The sequence below is a fragment of the Schistocerca americana genome, chromosome 2, assembly GCF_021461395.2.
Source record: "Schistocerca americana isolate TAMUIC-IGC-003095 chromosome 2, iqSchAmer2.1, whole genome shotgun sequence".
NCBI lineage: Eukaryota > Metazoa > Arthropoda > Insecta > Orthoptera > Acrididae > Schistocerca > Schistocerca americana.
Window position 1 is genome coordinate 557,087,961 of NC_060120.1, and position 16,342 is coordinate 557,104,302.

The 16,342-nt window shown below is 44.3% G+C and overlaps 1 protein-coding gene across 1 annotated transcript in view; it reads left to right on the plus strand.

Moving 5' to 3' along the window:
• The window catches only part of LOC124595721 (E3 SUMO-protein ligase RanBP2), a 294,537-nt gene that overhangs the window by 130,572 nt on the left and 147,623 nt on the right, over positions 1–16,342 (plus strand). The window contains exons 9-11 of the mRNA XM_047134587.1: positions 10,860–10,983; positions 11,159–11,371; positions 12,082–12,202. Of these exons, the coding sequence (XP_046990543.1) occupies positions 10,860–10,983; positions 11,159–11,371; positions 12,082–12,202 (458 nt within the window). The remainder of the gene's footprint in view (positions 1–10,859; positions 10,984–11,158; positions 11,372–12,081; positions 12,203–16,342) is intronic.

A 16,342-nucleotide genomic window follows, 5' to 3' on the forward strand; every position in this document is an offset into this window, starting at 1 on the left:
CATCGCTCCATACCTCCCTCCCTCCATCGCTCCATACCTCCCTCCCTCCATCGCTCCATACCTCCCTCCCTCCATCGCTCCATACCTCCCTCCCTCCATCGCTCCATACCTCCCTCCCTCCATCGCTCCATACCTCCCTCCCTCCATCGCTCCATACCTCCCTCCCTCCATCGCTCCATACCTCCCTCCCTCCATCGCTCCATACCTCCCTCCCTCCATTGCTCCATACCTCCCTCCCTCCATCGCTCCATACCTCCCTCCCTCCATCGCTCCATACCTCCCTACCTCCATCGCTCCATACCTCCCTACCTCCATCGCTCCATACCTCCCTACCTCCATCGCTCCATACCTCCCTACCTACCTCCCTCCATCCATCCATCGCTCCATACCTCCCTACCTCCCTCCTTCACCCACCACCACTGAAAACGGATTAATGTTTAAGAATACATTTATTGTCAAGAAACATGTGCCAGCTGTTTAATGTATTCAGTAATAATTCAGTGTTACCACAAGTTCTGAAAATCAGGGAATTTAAAACGACAGGGAAATTTGGAGGGGAAAAAACACTGGAAAAATCTCATTTTTGTGTCAGTAGACGAGATTTCATGTATTGTTGCTGGCTTGGCACAGGTGAGTACATGCACCACTTCCCTACTCCCTCATTCTTATTGCTTCTCCTCAGCTTGCAGTCAGTGCTGCCCCCTCTTCTTGCTGCAATCCTAGCAGCTGCCGATGAGAGGCAAAGAGGTGTGAGAAGTGCTTTGTTTGGATCTGATTCTTAGAGACTGGTGATGCAGAAGTGGGAGACAGCAGCAGTCATATGCACGAGTTGTCTGAGTGATCATGTGAATGTGTGTGCACTGTCACTTTCTGACAAAGGCTATGGCTAAAAACTTAGTTGTGAGAGTGTTATTGTCTTTTCTATGTGCCTGTTTGCAGCTCAGTGATCATCTTTACGGTGTGTTGCTACCTATCCTCATTAGTATTGATTCTCGGAATACTTGTACAAGTTCTGTTGCATGGATTGATCAACATGGTCTCATTTCATCAACATGTTGTCTGTGATACGTGAAATAGCTGGCCACATCAGGGAACTTCCATGACAGGCCAAAACCACAAGTACGACCCCAAATCATTCCCCTCCCTGGCCACACTATGGGAGGAACGTCAGGCTAAAAATGGCAGCGGATCTTATTTGCCCCAGTACCTTGCATGTTCGAGAGTTGATGGGGAATCTTTCATGACAATGAAGCCTCAGTTTTTGTTGAGTATTTAGAGGACAAGTTCGAGGAGGTGGACGGCTTGTCCAAAATGAGATCTGGGTCAGTCTTCACCAAAACAGCATCCTCTGCCCAGTCATTGGAGTTACTCGCTTGTGACAAGCTGGGGGATGTTTCTGTAACCATCATGCCCCATAAGAGCTTAAATATGGTCCAGCGTATCATATTTCACAGAGACCTTTTTTTTGCAGTCCTATGATGAGCTGCGCACCAGTTTAGAGCGGCGAGGTGTACTTTTCGTCCGGCGTGGACACCGGGGTCCGAAGGATAATCAGGTTGCCACCGGTGCCTTCATCTTGGCCTTTGAAGGTGATACATTGCCCGAGAAGATCAAGGTGATGGTCTGCCGGTGTGATGTGAAGCCCTATATCCCTCACCCATTGCGGTGCTTTAAGTGCTGGAAGTTCGGCCATATGTCTTCCCGCTGTACTTAGAGCGTCACGTGCCAAGATTGTGGACGCTCATCACATCCCAATACTCGGAAGTGTGCCCCGCCTCCCATCTGTGTCCACTGTGGAGAGCACCATTCGTTTTGCTCACCTGATTGCAGGATTCTTCAGAAAGAAAGGAAAATCGTGGAGTAAAAGACCCTGGATAGACTGACCTACACTGAGGCTAAGAGAAAATTTGAACGCCTTCATGCTGTGCGTATGACATCGTCTTGAGCTGCCGCCACAACTGTTCTGCCACCATCAGCTCCGCCAGCCCAGGTCACCTCTCGGAGCCAGAAGACTACATCTGCCCCCTTGATGGTTGGGGCATTTTCCTCCCTGTTGCTCCTGCACCACCTACTTCGGGAGCAACACCCCTCCAACCATCTGGGACACCCGTCCCCACTTCTAAGCCAGAGAGGCGTAAGTCTTCTTTGGTTTCTCTCGCTAGGAAGAGGTCCCTTTGGTCACTCCCTTCCCAGGTTTCTTCTAGTGGGAAAGATGACACCCGTCAGTGGCTGAAGAGCTCAAAAGCTGGTTGTAGGGCTCATCCTCAGTCCCGGAGACTGAGCCAGTGAAGTCCTCCCAGCCAAGGAAAACCAAGCAGCAGCGAGAGAAATCCAAAGAAAACCCCTAAGACCAAGAAAATTGTGGTGGCACCCACACCACCACTACCTACAAGCTCTGCGGCTGAGGATGGGGTGGAGAGTTTAGCGTCTGCTGAGGACTTAGATCTCGCCAGGCCCTCAGACACAATGGATATAGACTGCTCAGGCAATAAATCGGTGGCAGCAGGTGACTGAGGTGTAAACTGCCTCATTGAATGTTCCATGCCTTCCCAGTCTCACGATGTCATCCTCTAGTGGAATTGCTGCGGTTTTTTCCACCGCCTGGCTGAGCTACGGCAACTGTTAAGCTTTACACCTGCAATCTGCTTTGCCCTCCAGGAAACCTGGTTCCCAGCAGTGCGGACCCCTGCCCTCTGCGGATATAATGGATATTACAGGAACCGTAGCGACTATAATCGAGTGTCAGGTGGAGTTTGTTTTTATGTCCTAAACTTGGTCTGTAGTGAATATGTGCCATTCAAACCCCTCTTGAAGCCGTGGCTGTCAGAATAAGGACGATGCAGGAAATAACTGTCTGCAATGTATATCTTCCTCCAGATAGTGTAGTACCCCTGAATGTATTAGCCGACTGATCAACTCCCTAATCTTTTCCTACTTTTGGGAGATTTTAATGCCCATAACCCCTTGTGGGATGATACCATGCTTACTAGCTGAGGCAGAGATGTCGAAACTTTACTGTCGCAATTCGACCTCTGCCTCTTAAATACTGTAGCCAAACCCACATTTCAGTGTGGCTCATGGTAGTTACTTGGCCATTGATTTATCAATTTGCAGCCCAGGACTTCTCCCATCTGTCCACTGGAGAACACATGACGACCTGTGTGATAGTGACCACTTCCCCATCTTCCTGTCACTGTCCCAGCGTCTGGCACACAGACGCCTGCCCACATGGGCTTTGAACAAGGCGGCCTGGGGAACTTTCACCTCTGCTATCACCGCTGAGTCTCCCCCACACGGTAACATTGATGTGATGGTTGAGCAGGTGACTAGCACAATTGTTTCTGCCGCAGAAAACGTGACCCCTCTCTCGTTAGGGTGCCCAAGGCGTAAGGCAGTCCATTGGTGGAAGCCGAAAGTTGCTGAAGCAATCAAGGAGCGTCAGCGAGCTCCACAGCGGCACAAGCTGCACCCTTCACTGGAGCACCTCATAGCCTTTAAACGGCTAAGTGCCCGTGTTCCCTGCCTTATCAGACAATGGAAGGAGGAGTGTTGGGAGAGATACGTCTCCACCATTGGGTGCCACACATCACCTTCCCAAGTCTGGGCAAAGATCAAACGTCTTTTCGAGCACCAGGCCCCAACAGCTGTCCCCAGTGTTGCCGTAAATAGCGAGCTATGTACCGACGAAAATGCGATTGCCGAGCACTTTGCTCGAGTCTCAGTGTCGGAGAATTACCCCCCCGCCCCGCCTTTCGCACACTCAAATGGTGGCTGGAAGGGAACTTCCTCTCATTCACTACATGCTGCAGTGCATCCTATAACACCCCATTTACAGAGTGGGAGCTCCTCATTGCCCTTGCACTTTGCCCCGACGCAGCTCCTGGGCCTGATCGCATCCACAGCCTCATCTGACTACAAGCGAATCGTTTCGTCATCTTCAACCAGATCTGGTGTGATGGCGTTTTTCCGTGCAATGGCGGGAGAGCACCATCATTCCGGTGCTCAAACCCGGTAGAAACCCGCTTTATGTGGATAGCTATCGGCCCATCAGCCTCACCAACATTCTTTGTAAGCTGCTGGAATGTATGGCATGTCGGTGGTTGGGTTGGGTCCTGGATTCATGTGGCTTGCTGGTTCCGTGTCCGGGCAGCTGGTTCCGTGTCAGGGCAGCTTCCGCCAGGGTCACTCTGCTACTGATCTACATCTACATGACTACTCAGCAATTCAGATTTAAGTGCTTGGCAGAGGGTTCATCGAACCACAATCATACACTCTCTCTCTACCATTCCGCTCCCGAACAGCGCGTGGGAAAAACGAACACCTAAACCTTTCTGTTCGAGCTCTGATTTCTCTTATTTTAGTTTGATGATCATTCCTGCCTATGTAGGTTGGGCTCAACAAAATATTTTCGCATTTGGAAGAGAAAGTTGGTGACTGAAATTTCGTGAATAGATCTCGCCGCGACGAAAAACGTCTTTGCTTTAATGACTTCCATCCCAACTCGCATATATATATCTGCCACACTCTCTCCCCTATTACATGATAATACAAAACGAGCTGCCCTTTTTTGCACTCCTTCGATGTCCTCCGTCAATCCCACCTGGTAAGGATCCCACACCGCACAGCAATATTCTAACAGAGGACGAACAGGTGTAGTGTAAGCTGTCTCTTTAGTGGACTTGTTGCATCTTCTAAGTGTCCTGCCAATGAAACGCAACCTTTGGCTCGCCTTTCCCACAATATTATCTATATGGTCATTCCAACTGAAGTTGTTCGTAATTTTAACACCCAGATACTTAGTTGAATTGACAGCCTTGAGAATTGTACTATTCATCAAGTAATCGAATTCCAACGGATTTCTTTTGGAACTCATGTGGATCACCTCACACTTTTTGTTATTTAGCGTCAACTGCCACCTGCCACACCATACAGCAATCTTTTCTAAATCGCTTTGCAACTGATACTGGTCTTCGGATGACCTTACTAGACGGTAAATTACAGCATCATCTGCGAACAACCTAAGTGAACGGCTCAGATTGTTACCCAGGTCATTTATATAGATCAGGAACAGCTGAGGTCCCAGGACGCTTCTCTGGGGAACACCTGATATCACTTCAGTTTTACTTGATGATTTGCCGTCTATTACTACGAACTGCGACCTTCCTGACAGGAAATCACAAATCCAGTCGCACAACTGAGACGATACCCCATAGGCCCGCATCTTGATTAGAAGTCGCTTGTGAGGAATGGTGTCAAAAGCTTTCCGGAAATCTAGAAATAGGGAATCAACTTGAGATCCCCTGTCGATAGCGGCCATTACTTCGTGCAAATAAAGAGCTAGCTGCGTTGCACAAGGACGATGTTTTCTGAAACCATGGTGATTACGTATCAATAGATCATTCCCTTTGAGGTGATTCATAATGTTTGAATACAGCATATGCTCCAAAACCCTACTGCAACTGTTTTCTGAAACCATGGTGATTACGTATCAATAGATCATTCCCTTTGAGGTGATTCATAATGTTTGAATACAGCATATGCTCCAAAACCCTACTGCAAACCGACGTCAATGATACAGGTCTGTAGTTCGATGGATTACTCCTATTACCCTTCTTAAACACTGGTGCGACCTGCACAATTTTCCAATCTGTAGGTACAGATATATCGGTGAGCGAGTGGTTGTATATGATCGCTAAGTATGGAGCTATTGTATCAGCGTAATCTGAAAGGAACCTAATCGGTATACAATCTGGAACTGAAGACTTGCCGTATCAAGCGATTTGAGTTGCTTCGCAACCTCTAAGGTATCTACTTCTAAGAAACTCATGCTAGCAGCTGTTCGTGTTTCAAATTCTGAAATATTCCATTCATCTACCCTGGTGAAGTAATTTCGGAAAACTGCGTTCAATAACTCCGCTTCAGCAGCACAGTCATCACCAACAGTACCGTCAGCAATGCGCAGCGAAGGTATTGAATGCATCTTGCCGCTTGTGCACTTTACATATGACCAGAATTTCTTCGGAATTTCTACCAAATTTCGAGACAATGTTTCATTGTGGAACCTATTAAAGGCATCTCGCATTGAAGTCCATGCCAAATTTTGCGTGTCTGTAAATTTTAGCCAATCTTCGGGATTTCGCGTTCTTCTGAACTTCGCATGCTTTTTCCGTTGCCTCTGCAACAGCGTTCGTACCATGGGGATCAGTTCCATCTCTTACCAATTTATGGGGTATGAATCTCTCACTTGCTGTTGCTACTATATCTTTGAATTTGAGCCACATCTCGTCTACATTTACATAGTCAGTTTGGAAGGAATGGAGATTGTCTCGTAGGAAGGCTTCTAGTGACACTTCATCCGCTATTTTAAATAAAATTATTTTGCGTTTGTTTCTGGTGGATTTGGAAGAAATGGTATTGAGCCAAGCTACAACGACCTTGTGATCTCTAATCCCTGTATCAGTCATGATGCTCTCTATTAGCTCTGGATTGTTTGTGGCTAAGAGGTCAAGTGTGTTTTCACAACCATTTGCAATTTGCGTGGCTTTGTGGACTAACTGCTCGAAATAATTTTCGGAGAAAGCATTTAGGACAATCGCGGAAGATGTTTTCTGCATACCACCGGTTTTGAACAAGTATTTTTGCCAACATATCGAGGGAAGGTTGAAGTCCCCACCAACTATAACCATATGAGTGGGGTATTTATTTGTTATGAGACTCAAATTTTCTCTGAACTGTTCAGCAACTATATCATCAGAGTCTGGGGGTCAGTAGAAGGAGCCAATTATTAACTTAGTTCAGCTGTTAAGTATAACCTCCACCCATACCAATTCGCACGGAGTATCTACTTCGACTTCACTACAAGATAAACCACTACTGACAGACACAAACACTCCACCACCAATTCTGCCTAATCTATCTTTCCTGAACACCGTCTGAGACTTTGTAAAAATTTCTGCAGAACTTATTTCAGGCTTTAGCCAGCTTTCTGTACCTATAACAATTTCAGCTTCTGTGCTATCTATTAGCGCTTGAAGCTCGGGGACTTTCCCAGCACAACTACAATAATTTACAACTACAATTCCGACTGTTCCTTGATCCAAGCACATCCTGTATTTGCCATGCACCCTTTGAGATTGCAGCCCACCCCGTACTTTCCCGAGGCATTCTAACCTAAAAAACCGCCCAGTCTACACCACACAGCCTCTGCTACCCGTGTAGCCGCCAGCTGAGTGTAGCGAAGTCCTGACCTATTCAGCGGAACCCAAACCCCACCACCCTATGGCGCAAGTCAAGGAATCTGCAGCCAACATGGTCGCAAAACCGTCAGAGCCTCTGATTCAGACCCTCCACCCGGCTCTGCAGTCGGTTCTGTCAACGATGCTGCAGATGGTGAGCTCTGCCTTCATCTCGTAAGCAAGACCAGCAGCCTTCACCAAATCAGATAGCCGCTGGAATCCAGAGAGAATTTCCTCAGATCCAAAGCGACACACGTCATTAGTGCTGACATGTGCCACCACCTGCAGCTGGCTGCACCCTGTGCTCTTCATGGCACCCGGAAGGACCCTTTCCACATCAGGAATAACTCCACCTGGAATGCACAGGGCGTGCACACTGGATTTCTTCCCCTCCTTAGCCGCCATATCCCTAAGGGGCCCCATTATGCGCCTAACATTGGAGCTCACAACTACCGATAAGCCCACCCTCTGCGATTTCCCGGACCTTGAAGGTTGAGAATTATCCTCTGAAACAGGGCAGGCAGCTGCATCTGGTTCAGCCAGAGACAGTGCCTGAAACCTGTTTGTCAGACGCACCGGGAAGGCTTTCTGATCAGCCTCCGGGGACGTCTTTCGCTGCCTGCCACGCCTTGGAACGACCTCCCAATCAACCACAGGCGAGGGCTCAGCCCCACTGTGGGCAGCAACCGGGGCAACCACAGCGGCAGACCGATCTGGGGACAGACGGGACAAGGTTGACATCCCCGGCTCCCCACAGTGGTGCCTATTGGCAACAGCCTCAAGCTGCACGACCGCTTGCAGCTGTTAGTGAAGGGATGCCAACTCAGCCCTCATCCAAACACAGCAATCACAGTCCCTGTCCATTCTAATGTCCATAGAGTCTGCCATCCGAACAGCCTTTACCAGACGGCAACACCTGATTGCCGTCTTTTTTTACCTACGTAAAGCATACGACACGACTTGGCGGTATTATATCCTTGCCACATTGTATGAGTGGGCACCACTCCCGATACTTTATCCAAAATTTCCCGTCGCTCTGTACTTTTCGTGTCAAAGTTGGTAAGTCCCATCCACATCCAGGAGAATGGAGTCCTGCAGGGCTCTGTATTGAGTGGCTCTGTCTCTCTATTTTTAGTGGCCATTAATGGTCTAGCAGCAGCTGTCAGGCCCTCCGTCTCACCTTCTTTGTATGCGGACGACTTTTGCATTTTGTACTGCTGCTCAAGTTCTGTTTTTGCTGAGCGGCGCCTCCAGGGAGCCAGCCATAAGACGCAGTCATGGGCTTTAGCCCACGGCTTTCAGTTTTCAGCCACAATGTCGTGTGTTATGCACTTCTGTTGGCATCATACCGTTCATCCAAAACCAGAAATTTACCTTAATGACGACCCACTCACTGTAGTGGAGGCATATCAGTTACTAGGACTGGTTTTCGACACTCGATTGATTTGGCTCCCTCATCTTCAGTAGAAGTTCTGGCATCACCTCAGTGCTCTCCGTTGCCTGAGCAATATCAATTGGGGTGCAGATCATTGTACGCTGCAGCAGCTCTACAGAGCCTTTCTCCAATCCCAAATTGACTATGGGAGTGTGGTTTATGGTTCGGCAGTGCCTTCAGCATTGCATTTACTTGACCCTGTGCACCACTGTGAGGTTTGATTAGTGACAGCAGCTTTTAGGATCAGTCCGGTGACCAGTGAACTGGTGGAGACTGGTGTCCCTCCACTGCAGATCAGACATGCCCAACTGCTCGCCAGTTACGCAGCACACATTCATAGTTCCCATGAGCATCCGAATTACCGTCTCCTTTTCCTGCCCGCGGCAGTCCATCTCCCGCATCTGGGCTAACGATTACAGTTTGCATGCGGTCCTTTCTCTCCGAACTGGAATCCTTCCCTTCACCACCTCTACTTGCGGTCCATTCACGTACGCCTCCAGGGTGTACGCCTCAGCCGCAGCTTCATCTGGACCTTCTGCATGGCCCTAAGGACTCCGTTAACCCCGCCACTCTCCGCTGTCACTTCCTCTCGATTCTTGACGTGTTCTGGGGCTCTGAAGCATTTTACACTGATGGCGCAACCAAGCTAGCGGCCATATCTCGTGCTCTTGAGTATATCCGCTCATACCCTGGATAGTCATTTCTCCTGTGTACTGACTCATTGAGCAGCCTACAAGCTATACACTAGTGCTACTCTCGCCACCCTCTGGTAGCGTCCATTCAGGAGTCCATCTGAGCCCTGGAACAGTTCCGCCATTCCGTGGTGTTTGTGTGCGCCCCAGGACACGTCGGAATCCCTGGCTACGAACTTGCCGACAGGCTGGCCAAACAGGCGACACAGAAACTGCTTCTGGAGATAGGCATCTCCGAAGCTGACATGTGTTCTGTCTTGCACCGCAGGATTTTCCGGCTTTGGGAGACGGAATGGCATAACAGCACACACAACAAACTGTGTGTCATTTAGGAGACTATGAATGTGTGGAAATCTCCCATGCAGGCCGCTCACAGGGAGTCAGTTGCCCTCTGCCGGCTCCGCATTGGTCAATGTGGCTAACGCATGGTTACCTCCTCCGTCATGAGGACCCACCTCAGTGTCGCTATAGCTCCCAAATGACAGTCGTCCACCTCTTACTAGACTGCCCACTTTTAGCCGCTCTGCGGCAGACTTTTAACTTTTCCCAGCACTCTGCCTTTTGGTGTTGGACGACAGTGCCTCCACAGCAGCTTTAGTTTTACATTTTATCCGTGAGAGTGGGTTTTATACTTCTATGTAGGTTTTAGCTCACGTTCTTTGTCCCTCTGTGTCCTCCACACTAGTGCTTTTAGGGTGGAGGTTTTAATGTGTTGCAGAGGGCGTTACATTACGAATGGCTTATCACTACACAGCTATTCAACATTTTGCGCGCGCGCGTGTGGGCGTGTGTGCGTGTGTGTGTGTGTGTGTGTGTGTGTGTGGGGGGGGGGGGGGGGGCGGCGTGTAAAAAAAAACACACACACACACACACACACACACACACGGGGAGAGAGAGAGAGAGAGAGAGAGAGAGAGAGAGAGAGAGTAAGTTTGTAAATGACAAGCAGGTGCCAGTAACATGCGTACTTCCTTGGTGCAGCAAATTGGAATGCTAGATGGGGGGGCGGCCTTGCTTCTATCTTCGTTCGTTTTGTTCTTAGTAATTAAGGCAACGTATGTTTAAATGTGAACATGTACTAACTTCTAATATCAGGAGTACCATTCCAACCCTTATGTTAATTGGTAAATTACATATTCTAGCAGTAAAAAATTAAAAAGTTTTTTATACATTTCCAGATTTTATGCATTTAAAATTGCTTTAGACATATTCCTGGGCAAATGCCTATTTATAAATGTCCTGCCCACTGGGTGTCTGCCCACATCCTATCCAGGTGCCAACCTAAAGTTATAGGTTAGAGATGGTACTGCATTGTAGAATGTCTGACACATCCATGTTTTGTTTAGCAAACAGCCAAACAAATCGGTCTGCTATAGTACTTTAATACTGCCTCCTTGAGCTCTTTTGTTTTAGGCCAGTTGTTTAAAGGAATGATAATTTTCACTTACTGTATGAATCTACAATTTGCAGTGATACTTATTATTTCTTAAATTACAGAGGATCTTCAATACTAGAGACCACCATCAGCAAATAGGAACTTCCCACTTCGTGAACTTCAGTGCATTTGCAGATCCACCTTTGGAAATTCCAACAGCGAGTGAGCTAAGCCCTCATGATGAATGTAAGTATAAATGTGCCTCTTTCAATTCTTCCAGGTAAAGTAGGGGATACTATGGAATATGATTGCTATGCCATTTTTCTTGCAAGTGTGTTGTTACGTTATTAGTTACACAACATTTATAGCAGCGATCTGTTGCCACTGCTAAAGATATATATTTTTTTCTATCATATTGCAGTATCACAGCAGCTATATCCAAACTCTCTTCATCACTTGGTATGGTTGGGTCTACAGAAGATGAGTGCAAGTAAAAGTAGCACTTCGTCAAAATTGTGCAAGGATTTTTACTGTCTTGTATTTGATGGTCTGCAGTTAACTACAAAAAATTTAAATTCTGCAGGCATTGAAACACTGTGCAGGCTTGATATTGATGCCTTCTTGTATGCTACAGGTGAGTTCTTTGATATCATGTTTAAACTGAGGATTAATACGTAAGAATTTATCAAAGATTTTCTAAGCCTTTTCTTTTTTGGTTGAATTAAATTTCCCTTCCATTCTTCCAATAAAACTCAGCCTGTAATCTTTCATTCTCATCTCCTTTGGTAAGTTTCCCCTAACACTCGAGTTCTGGGCAATTTTTCCTAACTCTCCTCATTTGCTAAACCTCGCTAGTCATTTCTCTTTATGCCCCTTCCTTCCCCTTCAACCTTTCTGCCAGAAGAAGGAACCACTGGTGCCGAAAGCTTGCAGATTTCCTTAACCTTCATATGTGTGTGTTCTCTTGGTGAGTAGATTTTTTTTATCTATACATTTAGATTATATTTTCAGATATTGTAAAAACGATTATTTTTGTTGACGTATTAGCTCTTGTGGCCATCATTCCTTCTTACGTAATTTGTCATGGTTGTTTTTATTGTGTCTCTTATTCAGTCTATCATTTGAATGAATTGAAAGATTTTTTAAACTCTAGTTTAACTGCAGGTTGCTTTCTCGTAATAGTGACAAGATTTTATCTATATTTTCTGCTGTTATACACTAAGAGCTTAAAATACAAATTGGCTCAAAAGGCAGCCAACTCGTAACTAAATTTAAAATTTTGATAAAGGTGTTTTGTCATAGGAAATTAATTTTTTGTAATCAAAAAATCTTTTACAATTTCAGTACTGTGTGTGGCAGCAGCTCAGGAGGAACTGTTGGCAGTTGGCTATTCAAACAGTGATCGTCCTGCAACACTTCCTGCGTGTATTACAGACCAGTTATGCACAGTTGCCCAAGACAAATGGTTAGCAAAACTTCTATTTTGAAATATCCAATAATAGAGTTGCAAAAGCAAATACCTTTTCTTGGCATCCCTGTGAAGATACTACCTCTCTCTCTCTCTCTCTCTCTCTCTCTCTCTCTCTCTCTCTCTCTCTCTCTCTCTGCATGTGTGTTTTAAAGATTTTATTTTGTATACACACATCATGAGTTTTGTATAGTGTACAAATACTGGAAAAATCCTGAAGACGATAGTAAAGTCTGACGTACACTTAATGAGCATATTAATTAAAAAGGGCTGTTGCATTAGTGAGCCACTGTTGCCACAGTGAATAGCATAGTTCAGTGCGCCATATTTCAACGTCCCTATTCTGCAGATACATACTATAGTTCATTTATTGTTGCTATATCTCTTAAACTTGTTTCCAGCACATAACAGTTATTGGTGAACATTTGTACTATGGGGAAATCATACTGAAATAAATTTTCAGTATATAGTATCACCCCGAATTAGTCCCTACCTCAGTCTAGCCTTCTTTCTGGTCATCATCCTTTAATATCTGCGTAAAGTGGATAGTCCATATTTGAAAATTTCTCGTTAGTGGGTTACATGATGCGGATGTAAATCATGGCAGCATTTGCATCCTTAATTATTTTGGTTAAGAATGTAGCTAAAATATATTTGCTACAGCTGCGGTGTCTTCAAAATATGCCCACAACATTCTGCTAATACTTCACAGGAAATATCTGTAATATCTTATTACGAACTCTAGTCGTTATACCATAGAAAGTGTAACTGTTCTGATGGCTAGGTGATCTCTGATCGTTACTTTTTAATTTCTTACTATTACTCCACATCATGTAACTTTGACCACGATCAGGCTTATTCGTAAATCACTTAAATGTGCTGTATTATTTTATCTAAGTATGAAAAACCATAAAAAGTATTAAATACTAATCATTAAAAGGACTTTCCCTTGTCTTCTCATTATCAGTTTGTTACACACATTGATTGTTGGTAATAACTTCAATTCTGCCAGTACCTTTTATTTAATTTACAAAGGGCGCAGAAGCTCTCCTGCCTAATTGCAGGACAAATTGCTTGAAGGTCATAAGAGTTGGACAGAGATAACGACAGAATTCAAGCTTTGAGGGTGGATAAGGAGTCTTGCCTGTTTAGCTTAGTCAGTAAGAGCATTGCCCGTGAAATTCAGTGTCTCAGGTTTGAACCCTGATCAGGAACACAGTTTTACAGTGTCTGGAAGTTCCTAAACAGTGCACAATTTGCTTCTCCAGAATGAAATATTTATTCTGTTATAACATGTTACTTGTTCCTCCCCCCTGCACTTTTCATGCTGCCTCCCTGTGATGTTAATATTAGTTGTTGACAGTGATTGCCATTGACTGGTGTGGGTTGAAACAGCAAATAGATGAGCCCATGTATACCGAATAAGTCACCAGCAATTCAGTGCTGAACAAATACTGGTGAGCTGCCATACCTTCCGGTAGCACGTCCTTTCTGTGTGGTAGAGAAGCCAAAGCACCACATGTGTGCTTTTGCTCGACACATTCACAGAGAATATTAGTACAGGAACAATAACACAGCCAAAAAATGGGGAAAGGTTGCTTATCAACAGTCCACTGTTTATGCAGGTGGTGTAGGTATTCTCATGTTAGGCCGGTATTACACTATTGTATTTCTTTGTCAAAAGTTTGTGTGTCAAATATTTATGTCAAAAAAATTTGACAATGTAATAGGGAACTTTGTCAAATCTTACCTTTCAGCAAAGAAATATGATCAAATCTAGAGCCTCACAGTATATTTGATCAAGCCATTCGTCTTCTGTTCACTGCAGTGCTGTTTGACATCACTGTAGAGTGAGTGAGTGAGTGAGTGAGAGAGAGAGAGAGAGAGAGAGAGAGAGAGAGAGAGAGAGAGAGAGAGTGTGTGTGTGTGTGTGTGTGTGTGTGTGTGTGTGTGTGTGTAAACAAGGCTTTGGAGTTGGGACCAGTGGTGGTTTGGACTCTTTAATAACCTTGCTTTGACTTGAGTGGAGGGGTTGAGGAAGGGGCACAGTCCATGCTGTTAATGTGTGCTTATGGTCATGTGGAATATGCTGCAGGCAACTTCACGTCCACAACCACCACCACAGCTACAGTCATCTACCTCTACATCTGGAAACATCCAGGCAGCTTTTCAGCAAGCTATAATAGACGAGATAGTTGCTAAAAATTCTTAGCTCTCATTTTACTTTCTCTACTTTTGAACCCTGGATGCCACAAGTTAAAAAGTGCTTCATCTGTTTTGTACTTTTTATTAATTTTGTAGTTGTTGGAATACTAATTATATTAAGTTATTCAAAAATAAAAAGTCTTATTGCCCATATAGTGTAACATTTATTTAGCGTCAGATATTCCCCCTTGAGTGCTTTATAAATTGCTTCATATGTTTCTGGAATTATTTTGGTTAATTTGCAATGTGGTGTTAGTGTTGCTAGAGTAGCTCTCTCCTGTATCAAGAAATCATGTGTCAGTGAACCTGTCTTCTGCACACATAGCATTTCTCAAGTGAGTCTTCAGTCTTGTAAAATGAGAAGCCATTTTACTGAGCAAATACTGAAAGACACTCTCATCCATTCATAAGAAATTTATATAAGACTTGACGTCCTCCACGTGCAGCTCTCATAACAAATTTTGTTGAATGCTTTTATCATCACAATGTAATACCCATGGCATCACTCAAGTTTGTTTCCTTTTTTCCTACTGCATTTCTTCCAGATGAGCACACAATGCAATTGTGGTATATGCAAATGCAGCACATAACAAGTAGTTGTTGTCCATCTTGAAATTTGACAAAAAATATGATGACAGTGTGATACCCCTTTAGTGCCACGCCAAAGTCGAAGAAATTTCACAAATATTTGATCATATTTTTTTGTCAAAGAAATATGATTGTGTAATACTGGCCAAGGATGCTTACATCATATGAAATGTGATCCTTGGTATGTCTGCTGTTATCACTAATGAACTGTTCAGGGCCAAACTGCTCAGTTACTTGCATCACTATGCAAACAATCTATTCCTCTACCAAGTTAATGCATCATGGTATCATAGCCGAAATGTCAAAATGAATGTGAAGGTGCGTATGTAGGTCACCAGACCTAAATCATAATTAGTACATGTACACCACCACTGATTGTGAGTGAGTGCATTGGTCACAGCTTCAGCTTAATTGTGAACGAAGCTTGATTAATCATGTCGGGATGGTGCAGAAATGCTTTTATGGTCAAGCTGTATTGGATGGAAAAGATAATTAATGACCTTGTGATTTGTTTCAAAATTATCTAGATTTATATCATCATCTTCATATTCCTTTTATAAAACTGTGTAATTCTACATACTTCTGTTAACGTTTTCCAAAGTTTACTGTGGAGTAAAAAATAAAATAATGCAGACTGTAGGTCATGAGTTTTTCAGGGGAACAATAAAACAAATTTACGCACTACTTTTTAAAACTGGATATTTCTTGAACAATTAAAACAGCAGTTTCATGTTCATCTTGTTTTCAATCCTAGCTGAACCTGGAATAGTAACAAGTATGAGAAGTTTTAAAAAATTATTTCTGCGTGTTGACACAAGTAGGCAAAACCCGTTCTCGTAAGCAACAAAACTGGCTTGTGGTAGATTAAAACCTTTGCTTGGAAGAGAATCTACACCATGTAGTTCATTGGTTCCCAACCTGGAAGTAATTACCCCTGAGGGGTAAAATGAAATTTTCTGGGCAGTAAAATGTTTGTCACATAACTAAATTATTTTCAAAAGACAAACAATGGAAAATCCAGAATGTGATGTAACAATTATTATTTATTATTATTATTATTATTATTATTTTCAAAAGATTATTACTATTATCACAATTTTGTAAGACTCTAATATTAATTATATAAGTTATCAATACTTACTTTTGTCAATTAGTAGCTTAATGCGGTGGAGGTTAAAAGTTCCACACATAGTCTACCCAATACACACATATATGTTGTGCTTTGCTCCCAACATTGCTGATTATAAAACTGAGACATATACTTAACAAATGGGAAATATATAATGAAAATGTCTTCTCCCAGTTGTAGATAGTTCCTGCAGTAATCCAGAAATTGCTTAATTA